The 21,691-nt window shown below is 32.2% G+C and overlaps 1 protein-coding gene across 2 annotated transcripts in view; it reads right to left on the reverse strand.

The window, feature by feature from the left end:
* Positions 1 to 6,054: 6,054 nt before the first annotated feature.
* MS3_00001381 (uncharacterized protein) overlaps positions 6,055 to 21,691 on the reverse strand; it is a gene marked incomplete at its 3' end in the record, with an annotated part of 44,694 nt that continues 29,057 nt past the window's right edge. The window contains exons 1-5 of one of the 2 annotated variants that reach the window (XM_051208820.1): positions 16,745 to 17,097; positions 10,381 to 10,499; positions 9,248 to 9,362; positions 7,318 to 8,201; positions 6,055 to 6,961 (exon numbers count right to left, since the gene is read on the reverse strand). In XM_051208820.1, coding sequence (XP_051074223.1) covers positions 8,145 to 8,201; positions 9,248 to 9,362; positions 10,381 to 10,499; positions 16,745 to 16,789 — 336 coding nt within the window. In that variant the 5' untranslated portion in view covers positions 16,790 to 17,097. Of the gene's footprint in view, positions 6,962 to 7,175; positions 8,202 to 9,247; positions 9,363 to 10,380; positions 10,500 to 16,744; positions 17,098 to 19,500; positions 19,972 to 21,691 lie in introns of those variants that run through there. The other variant, XM_012943924.3, reaches the window with a different exon arrangement.

Here is a 21,691-nt window from a genome sequence, read left to right on the forward strand (position 1 = left end):
TTCAACTGCTCTTTTCGTTAGGGTATTTTTTGTGTACAGGACAACCCCGCCTCCCCTACGGTTTAACCTACCAGCCCTACTGGATAAAAACCAGTCACCTGAATTTCATTATCTAATATTTATGAAGTTAACCAAGTTTCTGTGTCGGCAATAACATCCGGTTATTCTTTTTCCACCACTGACTTGAGCTCCGCTATTTTGTTTGGTAGGCTGTGGGCATTTCTGTAGCATACCTTTAAGCCTGTGAAGAACTTTCTATTACCACCCAGAGTGGTTTGAGGATCGTTTTGATCCGAACTTTTACAATTTTAATTCCCTTAAGAACGAGGTTTCTTTCACTGTTTCGGCGGTGCTCATTTATTTCCACTTCCGTAGCTCGTCTCTCAATACGATCAGCTAGGCTGAGATCCTCACGGACGTATATTCAGGATCCAATCACTTTACGTGGGTTACCTAGAATTAGGTTCCTTTCTCCGAACGTGGAAAATGTAACCTTCAAGAGGCGGCTTTTCTGAGGACTTTCAGAATCCACCTTTTGTATTATTTCATAATGCTTACAGATGCTAGCTCCTGAAACTGTTTCTGGGAGTATCTTGCTTATTAGGTACTTAATATGACTGAGGTCGTGCTCAAATCTAGCCTTTGGTTCCTTATCGGACGATCCTTTTAACTTATGAAAAATGACCGACCTTTCAGCGAGGTCTGTTTTGACACGCTACGGGATTTTAGTTCCTGAAACCATCTCTTCCTTGCCGTCCGATTTCAATTCAGCGCCAAGCGCAGAGGTTACGTTCTGTTTTCTTGGTTTTCTTTTGCTAGGTGTGGCTGTGAACCACTCATTTACCTTATTTTGTCTCTTGATCACTTCCTCTACATTGCTCAGACCTGGCTCTCCTATAGTTTGTCCTGGACTTGCAGATTCACATGCCTCAGTACAGTCTACAAGTAGTTTCTTCTTCTCCGCGCGCTTCTTCTTTCTCCTTGCAACAATACCTACATCCATATGCTTATTTGTTTCTTTGTTGAGGTCCACCTTCATGGTCTCATTTAAGTCTAAAGCTGCGCTCGTAATAACTCTCTCAATCTCGTGGAAAGCAGAGCTTTGATCATCTACTGCTGCCTGTTTATCAGAGGGCAATTTCGTAGCTAAGTTTAGCAGCTCGATCGCCTCTAGAATCAGCAGAGAATTAGCAGAACAACATGCTTTACACAACCAAAGTGTTGATGGCATGCCGTACCGTTTATATGTAGCCGGTGTGAGTCCGGCGCACACACTGTGATACCACTTATTGCAGTTATAACACTGTATCCGCTCAACGATAGGGAAATAGCATGCTGGCCTACCACAACCATGTTTCAATTGCGCCATAGATTTGTTTTATGTTTCTATATAAATAAAACAAAGAAACAAAATAATCAGGCTTCGGCAGCTACAGAAATATCTTAACACCTATGGATACAAACAGTGCTCAAAGATATATTCAACGACGAAGACTAAGTACCAATGCCTTTAGTTTTATGTATCTGTACTCGTTAAGTACAGATGATAAACTTCTCCAGAGATAAAGCTGTACTCTTGTGGATTACTTTAGCCGAAAGAATTCAATTAAAGTAAAAACAGTGGTCTTGATGCGTAATTTAACGATCGATACTATAAAAAGTACTCAGAGGAAAATATACCACTGTCCTTTTTGAATAGCGCGTAATTATACTTTTGCAGTGTTTTCTCTTAAACTTCCTTAATTAGCCCAAATACGCTATGGAACTTGATAGCATGAATTATTAAAAATGTTTTTGACGGTAATACATTCTACTTTCCTACTACAAGGAAGTGAGTTTGCAATAATAATAGGCTACAAACCCTTATGTTTTTCCTTTATCATGTCGTGTTATCGGCATTCACCACATGAAGCGCGACAGTTGGATTATATCTCAGAAAAGACAAGCGACATTCAGTTCATGAAAAGAAATTGTAATGTTGTTGTGACAGGTGTTGTCAAAATCTGTTATTGATATACAATGTGAATCGCACTTAGCCCCCAACGCATTACTTAAGCATAAACACAAGAATAAGCAAGAATGCAGATTGTGCTACCGAATAAAAGGCATAGATACACACTTACTTAAATACAACTCTACTGTTTAAGACCTTAATTCATTTATTAGCCAATGAAATGCACCTATCCATGAAGTCTGTTCTGATTGCCGTTGATTGACCTTCCTACTAGGCTACTGCTGATTGGCTCATCATATTAGTCTTAGCAGACCCCGTATCAAGAAAGGACAACAATATGCTGATACAAAAACAATACATTAATCTCGAAATCTTGGTGAAGTTACAAGTAGACGACGTCGATTTAAACACGTGCAGAGAAAAGTCCAGCTACATTCGCAAACGTCTAACTATTTCTTTCTCCGATTTTTTCCATCGTCTGTGGCGTTTCAACAGGTAATACCCACCCTTTTATCCCTAAAGTTTACCGGCGAATAATATTTCTACAGCTCCATGATCTTTCACACTCCATGATCCGAACTACAACAAAAGTCATCACAAAACCTTTTTCCAGCCGAAAATTAACTGGGACGTAAAAATGTGATCAAGAAACTGCACACAATGTTAGCGCAGTGTATGATCAATGCCAATGGAAAATTGTCATTACGCGACAGACGTTTCCAGCAACTTCATATAGATATCGTTGGTTACCTCTCACCTTTCAACTCTTTCACCCACATCATTATCATTGTTGACAGGTTTACCAGGTGAAAAACAGCATATCTCGTTAACGATACGTAAGCAGAGTCGACAGCTCAGTATTACTTTACTATTGTGTATCAGATTATCGATTGCCATTACCACCAGTACAGGAAGATGTTCCTACTATCAGTTTGTCCAGTCCTAGGAGTCTGTGGTGGCACTGGACATCAACCACACAATTCTCAGAGCTGAACACGAGATAACTGGGAAAATACATATTCAACATTTAACGCAGAGGAAAGAATTAATTCGATTCAATCAGATGGCATGGCTCAACCTCGCAGGCGCGGTTATCCCTGTGTAACTTACCTCTTTTATTCATACTAAATATATTGTTCTATGTCCAGCTTAAATATGTTCTCCATCACATATTGGTGATTGTTACTATACGATGCATTGGTGTAGAAAATGATGCGACTTCTACATAAGATATTATGAATTAGGCGGTAGCATCATGATAAATCTACAATTTTAGGACTACATTTATTACTAGAGCAGTACTAACAACGAATTAGACGATAATTGTACAAGTTCACCAGACCTTTAGGAGTGGAGCATATAAAGACAAAAACTTAATATTTGGCATCGAGTGAATCATTCGAAAGATTTCACCGTCACTCAAATGCTTGGTGATGTCATGGACTGACACAACATAATGGAATGACGTTTTACTATCATTCCTCTCTGAGCTTCATTTTAAGAAGTTAGTTATATGCTGCACATCAGCTGAACAATTCTACAGTAAAATTCTGGTCTTAATGAATCAACCAGTTAACCCTATCGAAAATACGTTAAGCGATAGAACGCGTTTTGCAAGCTGTTTATTACAGACTATTCAGCAGAATAATGCGATACCTACGCTTGAACATGGTTATTAGGTACGACACAAAATATATCTACAGACATGCACATTCATTTTTGTCCTCGTCGACGACATTCGAAAACCATTAAAGTAGCCGTATAAAAAACCTTACCGAGTGATCTAATGGATAACTAGACACTTCATCATTGACAAAAGGGACAAGAGAGAAACTCAATCGATAGATAGAATAAAATCCGCTTTTTTCGATGACCAACAGACGAAAGAAAATACTATTTTAAATAAGCAGTCTCAACCGTTCTTTGCAGCGAAGCCAGAGAAAAACGAGAAACTGAGTGTCAACCATACATGTTTAACATGTTCAAACGGAAAAATAAGGAAAGTATAAACGCAAAGTTCATTTTATAGATTGTCAAAAAATTATTAAAAAAAACAGTTAAGAGATTCTCAATTTATTTGGCATAGTAAAGGCAACAACGTTTCATTCAATTTAAAGTAAATCAGGCTGAGAAACTTTAAATAATGTAATGTCAAGAGAAAATCACTCCAGATCAAAAAGATTGAGATAAAATGTAAATACCTGAGTCCAAGAACGGATTTCGCGATTTCGCTTTGGATAGTTTTTCAAGTAATTATATTCTCTGGAGCTAGAGCTGAATAGAACTCTGGAAATATCTTTTTCCGTACTGGTCAACTTGGAATTTAAATATTGTGGCGTGTGATGTGCTCGTGAAATGTTTTCACAATTAGGATTGGATTTAAAGTCACAAAGGCCTGAAACCATCGCATATTTCACATCTAGTAATTCTCAAACTGCATGTGCAGTTTGTCTTGTGTTACGAAATGTCCGCCTTAAGCTATTAAGATTTTAAAGGCAGCTTATAATCATCTGTCAAACTACAATCTGATAACTTCTTCCAGAAGTTCTAGTACGTCTTCGAAAATATCCATTTTATACTTTCACAATCTTAGCAGCAGGAAAATTCCGCAAAAATGATACTATACTATGTTCTTTGTGATCATGAGGTGCATAACTGATCCTAACACTGAACCACTTCAGACATCAATATGAGAATCGGAAAATAGAATGTCGAAATTCTGCACTGGTTCATTTATAGGAATTGTCCATTTATAAACGTGTAAACTACAATCCAAACAACAGAGAACAGATTTTATACAGATACCAACATTTTTACGTAAATTACAAGTAGTCACCACAGAAATATTATTCTAATAATAATTTACGAACAAGCCTTTCAAGGCAAAATTTTCAAAATAGCAAATGAAAACAGTAGAGGATTGAAAATATCCAGGATTTCAGTTATAAACAAGCAAGTTCGGAGTTCAAGTAAAACAAATATATCCGAAATCCAGCCAAAATAACGATACGGTTATCAACCAGCTAAATATTTTGAATTCCTCCCAGGATATATACTCAATAACAATGAGTGGTGAACGCTGATGGTCACGTGAATGAAACCTAACCTAGACGACCAAAAGTAACTGCGAATTCATCTGTTTGGGTTTAGTGCTAATACCGCACAAACAGCCTGATGAAAGGTGTTATATCAAGAGCTTAGATTCTTAATATACCGCGTATGACTTGAGCAGTTGGCATGAGATTTGAATGGGTCATCTCTTAATTTAGGTTCATTTGATGCGTTAGAGTTTCTAGAATTCGAATTTGGAACTGTTCGCAACGTTTTTCTTGACGCTCCAGAAAAGCTTCAATTTGGCCAAAGGTAAATAACATCTTCATAAGTTGAACCCGTAAACGTAAGAGGAAATATACCAATATTTATCTGAGATTTCAGCATAAATTTAATACATTCAGAGCTCCGACATAACCGCAGCTATCCAAGAATCAAACATAACAAATTAATTTGGAATCAGCTATATCCCTTATATGCCTTGCATTGATGCATGTACACATCACTAAAAATGTATGGATACGTAATGAAATACCTTAGTAAAAGATTTTGACGTAAGGTAAAGTTGAAGTGAGATTTACGTAATTTGCCTGACAAATATTTTAAGCTGAAACTAAGAGTTGATGATTTATTAAAAGAACCATATGTAAAGCGCGATTCAAACTGAGTTACTTCGAGGAACATAATTAAAATAACGGATGGTTTAAAATATTTTTTTCTCTCTCTCTCAGGTATACTACAACAATAATTTGATACGATAATGAAACTAGTAACATCATATCAGATCCAACCCAGAATAGAGAATCAGAGTAACAATAGATAATGCTTTATTCCACACAATTACAAGCAGTCGTTCTCAGGAAGTCTGGAGTAGAAATCAATGACAGGAAGGGAAATAACATCTTCAACAGCTAGTAGGCTAAGTATCTGTTTTTGATGGAGTTTTGTTCTCTGAGCTGGATCATCCAGCTCTCTCTCTCTCTCTCTCTCTCTATATATATATATATATATATAGAGAGAGAGAGAGAGAGAGAGAGAGAGAAAAAGAGAAAGAGGGAAATTCTGGTGTGGTTTCGTTCTTAAGCTTATATTTGTGCTTACAACTACTCAATGGAAGGAGATGTTTTTCAGCTAGATATTGGGAATATTTATAAACTATGACTGTTGCCCCTATGATTTCAAGCCCAACGTTGACGTGAACTTAGACATTATATTTCCTTTCTATTTGTTACTTGATTCTCAATATTATTCTGTTGTCAACTATTGTTAGTCGTTTACTGATTATCTTCACAGACGTCTTATGTAGTAATGTCTCCTTTTATTGGGACAATAAAATGTCCCTTACAAAAGGCACGTCTTCTACTGAGCATTACGCAACTTGTTTTATAACAGTTGATAATATTTTGTTCTAAATCTCGTTAAGTCATCAACTATCTTGCTATGCTCATACCAACTGTAGAACATAGGTTCGGTTTCTAAGCTTTTGAGTTAGTCAACATTAAGGTGTTCAGTATTTTACAATAATCTAACTACTTATCTATGAAAATAAAGATGAAAGTAACTATGGTGACATTTCTAACACCAAGTGTACATATAGCAATATATCAGGACCGAAAAATAGATGTTAAATCATAACAGTAATAATTTTCAATTATTTAGACCGTATGTACTTGGTTCTTGATTGAGTAATTATCAAAATGCTTAGTACACGTAAACATTTCAAAATATTCAATTAAGTGAACATGATCATGAGTTATAACGTAATACTCAAATTACAAAATGAATACATTACTTTTTACATCAAATAGTGTTTTGGCGATGAAAACATATATGAAACACACATTTAGATGTTATGTAGTTTCAAAAGTATAATATTGACTAACACAGTGTGCTTGATAAATCTTCGTGTAAGTTGTTGAGTCTAAGCAAGAAACACGTTATGAGATGTAAGACTAACTAAAAAAAACAAGATACAAACAGTATGTACAATACTTTGAAACATAAGCTGAATAGTACTTAAAAATAATTTAACATTTACTGTTTGTCATACTATTTTGACAGTTTAAAGGTAATAAACATAACTGTCCAACCTTCAATATCGGAAACTTAAACAAGAAGAAAAAAACAGTAATATGTATGTATATATAAATGTAGATATTTGTGCACCATACTAACCAAACAGTTGGGTAAAGCACTGATGACAGTATGGTTTACTTGAATGTTCTTTAAATGTACCGGTTTGTAATGGATGTAAACAATAAGCACATAAAAAGTGCTCTGGATGATAACGTTTACCAAGTGCGTTTACACACCTTCCAGTAATTGGTAATGAACATGCAGAGCATAATAATCCACGTCTTGAGTAATAGTGAGAATCACAGTAAGGATATCCTTCAATTTCATGAAAACTTGATCCAGTGAGTATTCTATTACAATCCTGTATTAAAAGAGGAAAATGGAGGGGATTGGAAAGACAAAGTTGAACTAGATAAGACAGGAAATATAAATAAAGCATATTGTTTGATCATCAGACTGTGAGTGACTTCAAAAAATTTGGTTTACTAATAATACGAGTGGTTAATTAATTTCTTTAATACAGTGGATTGTGTACAGTTCAAATTTTCTACTGAAGCGTGCGTCGTCCATTTATATTCTCAAAGTACAATGAAATCTCTAAAATATTTATAATAGCTAAAAATTGATGTACACTATGAAATCTTTGGAATTGTCACTTTTTCAAAAAAAAAAATCATTTTCCGATTGTACCACATAAGTCAATTACTACTCATTGATCAAATGTAACATATTTCTAAACTATATTCCTTCACAAAAAGGTACAGATATATGAACGGAAAATATCATTTTCAATAGGTTTTTATCAGGAACCAGAATTGCAAACTCAAATTATTGGTCTAAAAGTGTCAAGTTTGAAACAAATGCATGTTTTGAAGTTATAGTATGTGAATTTACGATTGCAAGTCAGTCATTCTGTCCGATTAAACGTTGAACGCGGTAATTATGTACATCGGTTCGATTCGCCGAACCGCAGTGGTACAACAAAACGAAGATTTTAGGTCAAATCCCAGGGTAGTTGAGATAGCAATAATATCAATAGTAATAAACAAGATTGGACATCGATTCAAGAAAATATAACATAATTAGTGAGAAGTGCTTGAGAAATTTGGAAACATATGCTCTACAAAAAGACGAAGGAAATATAAGTTAGTGAAATAAAAAGATTATGAGGAATTTAAAAACCTGAAATTTAGGGGAAGACAAAGAGCGAATTCACCCGTACCCCTGCAAACGATTTTGCCAACGTCATTCAAAGTTTCTAACTACTAGTTACGATAATCACGCTGTCATGACCAGGTATTCTATACCTACCTACATAGCTCAGTCCAAATGTCAATGACTTCATGGACTAATGCCGCATTTTAATCTAACCTGTATCAGCGTTCTTCCAACCTATTTTTATTCGAGAAAGCATCACTCTTCAAGGGAGGAGGTGGTTAGGTTTACGTAACTCATGACCCCACCGCCTCAATTGATGAAGATCTACTACTTCATCAAATGATTTGTAATATTTACCTAATACCATATTTCAGACTCAGATGTTGCTTACTCGGTGGTCCAAAAATACAGGAGTGACGTTTCGAAGACACCTGTGGTCGAAGAGGAATCTATAGATATCCTCTGTCCTTAATGGCTATGCTTACACCCGCAAAAAAGAACGAAGCGAACAGTTGCACAGAAAATTCGTCGGACGAATATCTCGCTTACGCTACAAACCAAGTGATTGTTTGTAAAATATAATAACGTTAAAATAACTAGTAAGCGGTGTTAACTTGAATTGGTTTATACTTTACATAGGTTTGTAAAAATAATATTACAAATAAATGTAGACAGCATATGGTGAGAGAAATAATAATTCAATTACAAATGGAACTAAATGTTTGGTCAGAGATATGTGAATATAAATAATCTTAACGATTATACTTCGTTTTACAAATGATCCTGAATTTATACACTACTATATTCAAGAATGCTTTAATGTTAGACGTCTCGTTCAACAATTAATTTGGATTTATAATTGTCAAAACTGAAAAGAATTTACTGGAAAAAATTCTTGATTCACATATCTATACTTTCAATATGATGAGAATTTTTAAGCAAAAGAATTTAGAAGAAAGTTGTCAAAAGTAGCGGTGCAATCAAAATTGATTGAATGAAATGACTTACATGACAAGTAAAACAATCTTTGTGCCAAGGCATATCCAATGCAGTTATGTATGCATCTGTAATAGGTTGTTGACAGCCAGAGCATGGAGTTCCAAATCGTGTGAAATAGCAGATACTTCATATAGAAAGAATTAATTTATAAGTTTTACAATTTAAAGGAAACAGTTTAAAATAAAATTAAGTTTAGTTACTTAATAACGGAAAGTAAGCCATCAAATGTAAAGTCTTATAGTTAATGAAGATTGGAAATTGTAACTGAACAAATCCTTATGAGTTATGAAATAAGTGAATTTTGTTGAAAACTACCTGCCTTAAATGTAGATTATAATTTATGATGATTTTGATCTATAAAATCAAACTAATAAAATTTATCATTATAAATCATAAGCAAATAAACATAGATTACATTAAACTGACAGTTTATTTAAAAATCAAATCACTTGTTTGTTTATTTGATTATGAATTTAATATTAGCAATAAGAGAAATGTTCTATTAGTCAGTTCAATAAACTCTTTAAGTTGAGACAAGTTATGAAAAATGTCTACATTGCGAATCGTCATCTTTTTTCTCTCTCGCTGACAGTTAGCCTAACTCCGGTGGTTAGCTCCAAGTTATTACAATGATAAAATTAATTCATACAATTGTCGGAATAACTAAGGTAATTTGTTTGTGAAATTGATAAGCAAATTGCAACCATAGGTAATTTAAAAGACAAGGCTTCTGGTCAACTAACTAAATATCTATAAGGTAATCGAAATTATGATTTCTGAATAAAAAAATCCAACTAAGATAATCTGACTTCTGATATAACAACTGATTGAACATTGATAAAAATGTAGGCTTTGAAGTAATGAATGATTCTTTCATTTGTTAATTCTAACACAGATGGAGTGGTTGCTTGGTAGTAATTTGTATAAAACTATATACATGGATTCAATTCATGAGCCCATAAAACGTTTTTACAGCTTTTTTCTTTAAATCACGTATATCCTCAACCAAGTGAACCATATTAATATGCACATGAATTACTTATTTCTTATTCTTATCCTTACATAATCAGTTTCACTAGGCAACTAACTAAGTTCTTCTTCCATTGGTCTTGATAATCACTGTTTAACATTACGAAACTTACGAGCAGTAAAATTTGCCATTTTGTTCATGTACTGTTAACGATCCATTAAAAGTGGAATGACATTCGTAGCAAAAAAAGTGCTCAGGATGCCATGCACGTGCCAAAGCCAAAACACATTTCTAAAACAGTTGAAATAGTTTTATAAAAACTTAAGAGATATATTCATAGGAAAAGAATTTTTGTCATAGGTCGTTTTAAGTTAAATACGAAGCTTAAAAAATAAATTAAGAAATAGTGATTTTAGTAAACATTTCCTATTTCTTTACCCGTTTCCATGAATACTTTTAACTCATTTTGCCAAATATCATTTGAATATATTGAGATGAATAAAGTTTTTCAAATTATCAATTAAATAATAGATAAAATTTAAAAATGAACAATGGTGATAAATATCTTAGTAGGTGGAAGGATAACAGAGCACAAAATAACCTAGTCCAAAAGTGATTAAAGTATGAACACAATATCATTCTCAAGATTCGGATAGATAGTAGATATAATATGGAAAAAATCCAGTATACAGTACCGAGTTCATATGAAGGGCTTTTGGAATAGTTCAGATGTGAAATATACAGTGTAAATAAACCAAAATTTAGCAAGTAATTTAATAAATTATTATTCCATCAGTTGTAAGATACTAGCTGCTATTCAAACAATAGTATAGACCAGGCGGATATATTTCACGTTATTTTTGGAACGGCAAGTAGTCGGTATTTTGAGGATTTTATAGATGGTAATCTAAAATATTCAGAAAGGTACTTGAGATAGTTATATGTGAATAAACTATGTTCACGTATTCAAGCTATAATTCATGTGTCATGGAAAACTAGACTTATATTGGCCCTTGTTTGTTCCACATGATCCTCATAAAGTGTGACCGGTGATATATACACCTCTTTCAGTTAAAAAATAAGGATGGTCACTGTCATATGCTTCAGGAACCAAAAGCCAACTAAAGATAGATGTAAGATGACAATGCACTATGTCTTTCATACGGAAACATGGAATCGATAGAAAGCCTGACTTCTTTCAAAACTTTCAATTAAAATCTTTGGATATAATTGGGGTGGTTTTATTGTCGATCGATTCTGTCAGAACCCAGTATCTTAATGATCATCAACATCAAAGCATTCACCATATGAAAGTTCTAAATGATATATGTTTCCCACTCTGACATAGATATTACCAATATCATATGGAAAAATAAGGCTTGTAATTCAATGCAAATAGGACCATTAGATTATGACTTACACTTCATGTAAGACAAGTGGATTCAAATCCATGATATGACAGTCGACAACTTACTGTCCAGATCATTGAAGTACAACCTCATACAATCAAAGAGTACTGGACAGTAGTTATATCTTTGTCCAAGAAGATTTTCAAGAAAAAATATGCTTAACTATGTTAACTTGTAAACTCTAAGCCTACATCTATCACGGAGAGCACGTCGTTTAGTCAATCAGTATACTTTATTAGCTGGCAACACAACAATGCATAGTTATCAATAAAATGTTCAAAAAGTTTATGTTTTAATGAAATTTTCGTCTTGAACTCTCAGTTTTTTTGCAATTCCTGTAACATGCTTAAATAGAATTGCAGATATGAACAAAGAAATTGAACACAAAAATTCATTGTATACACAAGTACGCACATGACTGAATTACACAATATTGGCACACTCAATTTAAAAAGTTTAAATGATGTTTAGCAACATTTAGTAGTATACATGGCCAAGAAACATGCGTTATGATATATATATATATATATACCAATGCTAAAGTAAATTTATTTATATCTTAATCAATCGTTGATTGCTAATTCATAAAATGTATCTACTACATACTTTTCTAATAAATTTATGCAGGCAAATTTCTGCAACACTCTTCATGAAAGCTAATCACGAGACGAATGGATATAGGGAAAAAAAGTATGTAACCTTATGATAAGATAGAGAGGTTAACCGTAGCTAATAAATGTTTAACATGGGATCTAGTAGGAATCAGTTGTCTAGTTAACTTAAATGTCAAAGGTTAAACAGCTTTTTATTTTTTAAAAAAATAGTCCATATAAAACATAAATATGATTATAGTAATCATAAGATTCATGAAATATTGAATAAGTTACTGATAATTTGAAGTTAATTGTTATACTTGTTATGGGAAATAAAATACATGAAAAATACATGACCAGATATTTGTTTTGTTATATTATATAAATTAAAAATAGATTGTTTAAATGAGTTAAAAGGTATTTTAAAAATAAATCACGAATCATATGATAAACTAAGAAATTGTAAGCAATTTAATTAGTCACTTAGATTGAGTAATAAGCCAACCCATGTAAACTAATACATTTTATAATGTGTTTTATCAATTATATTTTGATGTGAATTTGATAAATTGCAATTTCTTGAAAAATAATACTTTGTGATTGAAGATATTAAATAGAATGGGTTAGTATCAGTCAATGTGACGCATATGAATTCAATTTTGGTGAGACTATAATTTATGAACGAGCTAATCAGAAATGATTGAGTGATTTAAAGGTCACGGAGCCTATTTCAATATACAATGCTCATTCATGATCGGTTTACAGCTGATTTCAAGGAGATCGTTATATTTGAGCGACTACAACTGGTGGGATTGCTGGGAAGCTCATTTATTTGTGATCGCAATGTTCAAATGACTGATGGACATTGTACAGACTATCGTGACGATGTTGTTTTTCGATGTAATATATGTTACTAAAACGGGTACTTTTTTCACTCCATATCGATTGACATTAAGACAGGTTATGATAATTTTTTAAAACTGGATAATAAATGCACCATTAACACTGGCTACAACCTTTGCAGATGTTACTGAAGCTTCGACACTTCAGTAGTATGAGTACTGTCGAGAAAATCGAGAAAATGCTTGAATCAGGAGAATCGTAGAAATAGACGAAACGTTCACTAGAAAACGCAGATTTCATATAAAAAGTGTTAAATAAAACTGGGTATGTAGCATTTCCTTAAGTATACTGAGAACGTCTTCGGTATGTATGATAGACTGTCTCTAAACGATCACTTCCAGTGCGTGAGAAACCGACAAGCTACAACGATAATACCAATTATACGAGAGTACGTGCAGCTGGATACCACAATATACACGGGTGACCTAGACTTGGTTACGTGCATCGTATCGCCGTTCACAAGTGACATTTTGTAGACGGAACTGCGAGAATACACACAAATAATGCAGAAGCAGTGTGGTCGAGGCCAAAAGAATTTTTGTGACCTTGTCATAGCTCCAGAGGTCGACGATCATGGTGTCACATGAATGAGCCCCGGTACTGTATGCATTACGATTTCAGAACTTCAGGGCCTCTTTTTAACCTTGGAAAGTGTTTAAACGACGCCAAAGAAGTGTATACACTCTAATTCTTTAGTTTTGTAGAATATATTCTTGCCCTATACCAGCTGTCTTCTGATTGGCTGAAGTTTCACAAGGTCACTCATCATCCATTGATCAGTCATCCATAAATTATAGTTTCGCCTCACTCTTTATTTTATTCTAGATGGTGAGTTCAAATACTCCTTCATACATATATTTTCATCCCGTCTTATGAAAACATTTTACCAAAGTTTAATTTCTTATTGTCATTGTTCCAACATTATTCCTTTTGATATTGATCTGATTTATTTTATTTTGTAGTGTTAATGTGGTGTGGGATATTGAGCTAAAACATATTTGCCCCAGGCGTTGAGATGATTAATAGTGACTGATTGAAAAGTTTAGAAGTATGTTACATCACATTTTAAGTAATAACCCAATAAAATTCCTTTTGGTTTAGGTAAATACCAAATAAAAGTAGATAATTGTTACAGTGTTAAGTATTTTGTTCAATATTTAACATTTATGCGAGAATCCAGTAATTAGTTTTTTCTGGAATATCAAATCTAATTGCCATGGATGTAATTTTTAATTGATTTATCAGTAATTTCATTACGTGTTGAAATTAACTTTATATTGAAGTTTTTATTTAGTTAAGGGTCATTTTCGGTTGGATCTTGCCTATTTAAGTCAGTTGTACACAAAATGAAAACTGAGTATTTTAGTATAATTGTAAACGACAGATACAACTCTGATCAATACTGTACTGAATATTTAGTAAATCTTAGTAAACTATTTATTATAACATTATAATAGTTAACAATTAGTCAATTAGTACGCTTCATTTACAACAACGACATCATGTGATTTTTATTTTTACATGGAAGAAGAAAAACAGTCAAGTCATTCGGTGTGTTTTGAAGGGACTAGAAGGAAAAAAGGTCAAACTTGTATTCAGTCATTCATAGACCAAAGTATTGCACTGCTGCATTCGAATCATTCAAACCTAATTAAAAGTTAAACAAATCAAACTCCGAAATAGTTTGCATCAGAGATTAACTTCATCTAGTGAAACCTTGAAAACTAAAGAGCACTAGGCAATTGTTTTATTCCCTCAGTTACATGTAATGACATATTATGGATCGAATTCAGGACCTTCAGGTCTGATAGGTAGAGTCAACTTTAGATTATCTATTCAATGTCCAATCATCCATACTTCCAAGTTCACACAAATTAATTCAATTGATTATAACTTTTATTCTCCTGTAAAGCACAAAACGTTCACTATGCGAATAACTCAATCCGATTGCAATAAACATAAGGGTATGAAGATGTTGGCATACAATGAATCACCTACGTCATAACTTAAAAAAAAACGAAATAAACAAATCAACAGATTTTGTTGTTATTGTTTTTATCAATGTAGGCTATGAAGTGAAAAAAATGAAGATAAAAAAGGACTTAATAATCAATTTTTTCCACTGATGATTAACGATTTAATAAAAAATAGTAGAATTTTCGATAAAAACAGACATGCAAGGATGTGATCCTCATAATATTTTTTAAAAAATATAGCGACGAATGTCTGTGCTTGCATATACATATATAGATGTGGACGTTTATGTTGTGTAAGTACTTCGATTGCAATGATTCATCATTAGTCATAGGGTTACTATTTATTATATACAGGTTGAAATACAAACTAGTTGTCTATGTAATATTTGTATCGGTGTACAGATGTGTTAGTGTATGTATGTTGTTAGACATACCTGGGGTACTTTAAAATTGTGTCCAAGGTATAATTTAATTATTTCTGTATACAAATATAACATATGCATGAAACCAGAAGTTTAACCGAGTTTAACTAAAAATCTGAATTAAATAGATCTAACCCAATACTTGTTATATGATCCCAAATATTTTGAAAACAAGACCATTATATGACATATACATTTGATGAATAGAGACACAAAATAAATAGAAACCAGACAAAAGGGTTTATTATAGTGTACATTTATCTACACTAATAATATTGAACATTTCAGTTATGATAAAGTCATTAAAAATATTACAATTTTTATAGCGATGTCATTAATTTCTTCAGAATATTAATATTTTCTAGAAAGCAAGTGAAATAAATTATTGGAAGGCAATTTAATAACAAAAAATTTAGTCACCAGTCTAAACACTATATAACATTGTAATTAGTTGTAAGTACAAGTTATTGATCCTCTATCCATTGGATCTTTTTTTCTTACAACTTAGATTGACAATATTATTTTTGACATCTTAAGCCTTACATCGTTTGATCATTGAGTTTTAACCTAAATCAAATTATTAAGTAATTAGCATTAAGTGAATTTTAACAATTACATTATAATGCAATTAGTGGATCAAGTGAATTGAAATTGTAGCCCACATTTTAAATGGTTATAATTAATAGAGTGAAAATGTTTTGCGCGGTCTTAAACATTGGGCCTTATTAATTCGACTCTTTAAAAGAGTGAAAGTTTCTTCAAAATTCAGACATTTTTCCCTGTGATTTCAAATTTATATAGAATCTTAGTCAAAAGCTTTTTTCCACTTAATCATCTAAAGTTCCATATTTTCTTTCAAGCAATTCTTATTCTAGAATATATCTTATAATAAAAAAATTGGCAGCTAGGTACATGGAATATATGACGTAATCATATCAACATTGTAAATAATTAAACGGAATATCTTTCCAACATGAACAACGTCTTCAAAAGATTTAACAAATAAACAAAATATTTTTAGACTTTGTGATTGAATGGATGAACAAATAACAATATAGGATAATTTATTGAATAGTGATATTTGTTATTTAGAAAAAAGAATAGCTATGGTGAATGTCTTCATAGTGGCTTAATTAACCAAATAAACTTATTTGAAATTATTTTGAATTTCTATCCTCTCGTTTAAAGAAAAGAAAAGTAAAAACAACAATGTTTAATACTAAATTAACAAACCTCGACAACTGCCTCTCCACAATAACCACATCTAGGTGAGAACATTTGTAGATGACATTGAGTACAATAAGCTTGATCATCACGTTCATAGAAATCTTGACGAACTAAGCCAACACGACAACTAGCACAAGTGAAATGTTCCGGATGCCATTCTTTACCAATAGCTGTTATTAACTGTTAAATATATTGGAATAGTAAAAACAAATACAAGACATCGGAATAGTTTTTATGTATATATGTAGGCGAATCAAATTGTCTATTTTAAATCTTCTATAAAAGTACCTAATTTCTTGCATGATAAATTTCTAAGACCTTAATGTTGTAAAAAGAAACATTGATGAAGTAACTGAGTTTCCTAATACAAAAAATTTTAATAAATTATTTTACACCTCTTATAAATGTTTAAGTTATATCAGATAACAATAGATTATTGGGCTTCTGATGTAATCAAATCACAAATTGTTACCATTAAAATGGATAAAATAATAAATAATCACTTATAAAATGATCTTAATAATGTTGACAATAACAATGATATAAATAACAGTTCATATCAGTAATGAAAAAATAAGAAATATAATAAAATGCTTAAATGGTTAGGATGGTAGGGCCTCAAACGGTCAAAAAAATAACGATAAAAAGTGTTAGGGTAAATAAGTGAAATAAAGTACAGTTAACTGTATTAGCATTTTTAACTATATTTTCAGTTAGGTCTCCATACCTATTGTATAGATTTTATTATCGTTAACGTTATCACTATTATCATTATTGAAGAGAGCTAAAGCAATCGTTTGAACAGAATATCATGAGTTCATATTATTTCGTTTGGTTCTTGTCACCTGCTCAAAACCTGTGATATATAAAAATTATAATTACAAAATGAGTTTAAATTACTTACATGAAAGAGTTTAGGTGGAAGTTACGAAGATTCCACATCAGTAAAGTATGAGAAGGGTGTAAATAAATTTAACAGACTGAATAAAATATTGTAGATATATACCTTACGTAAAAGAATATTTTACACGGCTGATAGTAACTAATGTCCAAAGGGTTAGAAATAAGTGGTTACTCAATGAGTAGACATTATACTAAGTGAGAATAAAATGAGTAAAGCTCAATTAATTAAAATAAGACTTAATAGTTGAATTCACGAGTCAATAAAAGCTAGACCACCATGGAAAAACTGGAAGCACTGGGTGGTCATTTGTCCTAATGTAGGACTTTTCGGCAGTGGGCATTCACGATGGCGCTCGCAGGATTCGAACCCAGGACCTCCGGCCTCGCATACGAGCGCCAAAACTCTAGACAAATGAATCGGCATCCAACGGTGTTAATGTCTAGTGCTTCTAGGCTTTCCATGGTGGTTTAACCTTAATCGACTCACGAATTTAACTATTAAATTACCAAAATCTCCATAAAACCCCTTTCGGATAAAATAAAGTCACTAATCTCGGAAACAGTCAAAATAAAAAAGATGTAATCATGTAATCAGTTAGAGGAAAGAATTGAACAAAATTTTTTACGATATAATGGAGGAATATTTGTCACCAATGCAAAAAAAGATAAACAACACTCTCCATTTTAACACGTCATATAAGGTTTTTCACGAGTGATGGCAACGTCTTCAGTGAACTTTAGAAGACTGGAGCTTGGCTATTTATCAACCACTTGATATCCTGTATCCAAGAGATGTTCGGTAACTGCGCCGTTTAATGTAGTTTTCTTTCTAGTCTGAAGACTTTTTGGAACATTTTAAAATTCCAACATATACCCTTCTTTCTGTTCTGTCAGTTTAGATGCTTTAGCAAGTACACGTAACTTTATAAACACAGTTGGCGATGACATGAAAAGAGTGTTTGTAGACGTTTGACTGCTTTAGTGAACATGTTTTATACAGCATTATTAGCTTTGCTGCCTAGTACATTCTGGCCAATGCAGTTTTAAGCCTACTGATGATTGCCCTTACTATAACACCACCTTTAAAGATATGATTTATATATACTGGTTTTTTCTTGACTACAATCACACCCATCTTGTTCTTTTAGATTGTTTTAGATTTTTCGAAAACTTTCTGTGGGTAGCAGATATCCCCTAGACATTTTCCACGTTCATCAATTCTTTTTACAGTTCACCGGTGGTACACATCCTCTCTACTCTGTAAAATAGTGTTTCGACCAACGCTTCTTTATAAATGACTGGAAAAAAGCTATTGAAATTCAGGTAAAGACCATTTCAAGAACTTTTTCAATAAACTTAACGTTGAACTATTCTGTTTTCCTTTAGTCGCATAGCAATGACAAAAGAGTTGAACATGTCATTTTTTTCGTGCTCTATAGTAAATTGTTAGAATGAGCATTGCTAAAGAGTTCTTACAGGCGAATTGAATATTGCTTACTATTGCACACAATAGACGTATAATCAACATGTTTGGAGTATTCCGGTGTTTCGTTATTCTCTGTGTTTTCAAAATAACCCATAAATATATTTGCCGTAATTGGACTCAGTGGACCTACTATTATTGTTATTATTCTAAAAAAACCATTTAGTGCTTTAGAAACATGTTATTGATTTAAAGTATCATAAAGTGAAGTAGTCCATTTTTTAACACACAGAAAGTATTTCAGTCAGTGATTTAAATACAGACTGTTTAACCGAAATTGGAAAAAAAATACATACTGTATTTTATGAATAAAAGAATGAAATATTATTAGAATCAATGTAATCAGTAGACTATATGTAATTGAATTTAAATTTACCGTTCCATTTATAGGCTTTTTACAAGCATAACACTGTCCACGAGGATTAGTTTTTGCACCATGCTGAGATAGTTCAGACGATAAATCATTAAGCATTGAATTTAATAGTTGAGTTGGACCTTGTTCTGTAGATGAAACATTGTTGATCTGATCGTATTTCGGTGATATTACACGTTTAGCATTATGCCTTTGTAATCGTGCAGTAATGTTCGAATTATCAGTATTCTGATTAATTTTATTATCATGATGCTGATCATAATTATAACTTCTGTTAATATCTACTGTCATACTGTTATTATTGATACTATTAGTGCTAATATTAGTACCAAATTTATGATTTGATGTTGTAGAAGACTTATGTGAAGGTGTTTGTGAATTTGTTTGATGAATACCCGATATTGAATTATCAATGAATGAATTACTCATACTATTCAGTAGTTCAGCACCAGAATCGCTTTGATGATTATTGATCTATAGGCCAAACAAAAAGCAAAAACAAATATCTACGTAAAGATTTTTTTCATTTTACCAGTTATATTCACGAAGTATAATTCTGTTCAAAGTACAAGTATCAATTATCTTTGTGAAGTGATGTAAAAGTAACGTGGTTTTATTTCAAGTAATCATTGTTATGAATGCATACTGAATGTTTTCATATCGTTTAATATAATATTGTCCGTGTAAAAACTTTAGAACTTTGGCTAATACACTTGTGAATGATGAGTTTGTTAATTTCATTGGTTTGATCACAAGTTTATTATTGGCTTCGATGACTTTTATGGAAAAAGATAAAATCTGATGCTCATTGGCGATTCCATTAAAAAAAAGCATTAGCCTGGGTAAATTAAATAAAACTAGAAAATAAGATAACCTTTAGTATTTAAAGTTGATATTTGTTTTGTTCATTAAATGCTCAATTGTAAAATAGCATTTAAAGTAAGAAATTTGAACACACTGTGGGATAAAACGGCTGTCCAGTGCTTCCAGATTTTCAATAGTGGTCTAACATTGATCAATTCATGAATTTAATAAAAACTCAACAATCTCCACAACCCTATACTGATAACGCTACATTATATGACATCCACTGTTAAAACACAACGTCTATAATCGATAAAACAGCCCAGATTACATCTTGTAAACTGAATGTACAACCTACTTATATCAGACTTTACTTTTGATAAAGTATAGAAAAAAGTTTTTAATAGCCTTTGCCAATTTATTCAAACATGCATTTTATAAACCACCAAAATTGAAGATTTAATTTGATCTAAAAAAAAGATTCATAAATAATATGTATGTATTCATTGATATAAGTTACGTGTTCATATGGGAATGATTGAGAGAAAGAAAAACACCGCCCAATGATTTAAACGATTATACACGTATAAAATCATATGATAGTTGACTGTTAGACAGTTGTTTCATAAATAAATACCAAATATATTTCGATGAAATAATTACAGAAAGTGATGATGAAACATACAGAAAAATAGTCCGAGTAAATTTATGTGGAGGAAAAATAACTCGTATGTGTGCAATGATTTAATACAATAATTACATCATGATTCCTGTTTAACACTTATCTTTTTATAATAATTAGGTCTTTTTTTCAATTTCCTTCAAAATCTTCTCAACGTCAACATATAATCACTCTAAATGACAGCTGGGAAGTATAAACTTTCCTATCAGTAATCGTTTTCGAAGGAAAATATACATTAACGAAATAACTGTTTCTGTGATTACACTATGACTATCTTCAGTTTATTTAATACAGCTGATAATTACATTCAAGTTTATCTGTGTTCCCATTTGGTTACTTAGTGATACAAAACAATTTTTGGTATTCATGAAAATCGAGAATCGACAAGTCCTTCGGTTTTGGTAACCTAATATCTATTTCCTAAATATAGAAATGAAGGAAATATGTGTCATTAATATGGAACATAGTTTAAACTTTCTCAACTAATGTCTTTCACATATTTCATTATCGGACAAAAATAGGACAGATATAACTTATATCTGATTGGTAATGAAAAAAAGATTAAAAATACTTTACATGCATAATGGCGATTCAATATCTAGATGTAATGTAAACTTGACTTATGACTACATTTAATGAAAGCTTATATCTCACCATATTACATAACTCTAAACATTATTGGCAATAAATTTAAAACCTGTTTATAAA

This window comes from Schistosoma haematobium, chromosome 1, assembly GCF_000699445.3.
Source record: "Schistosoma haematobium chromosome 1, whole genome shotgun sequence".
NCBI classification, from domain to species: Eukaryota; Metazoa; Platyhelminthes; class Trematoda; order Strigeidida; family Schistosomatidae; genus Schistosoma; species Schistosoma haematobium.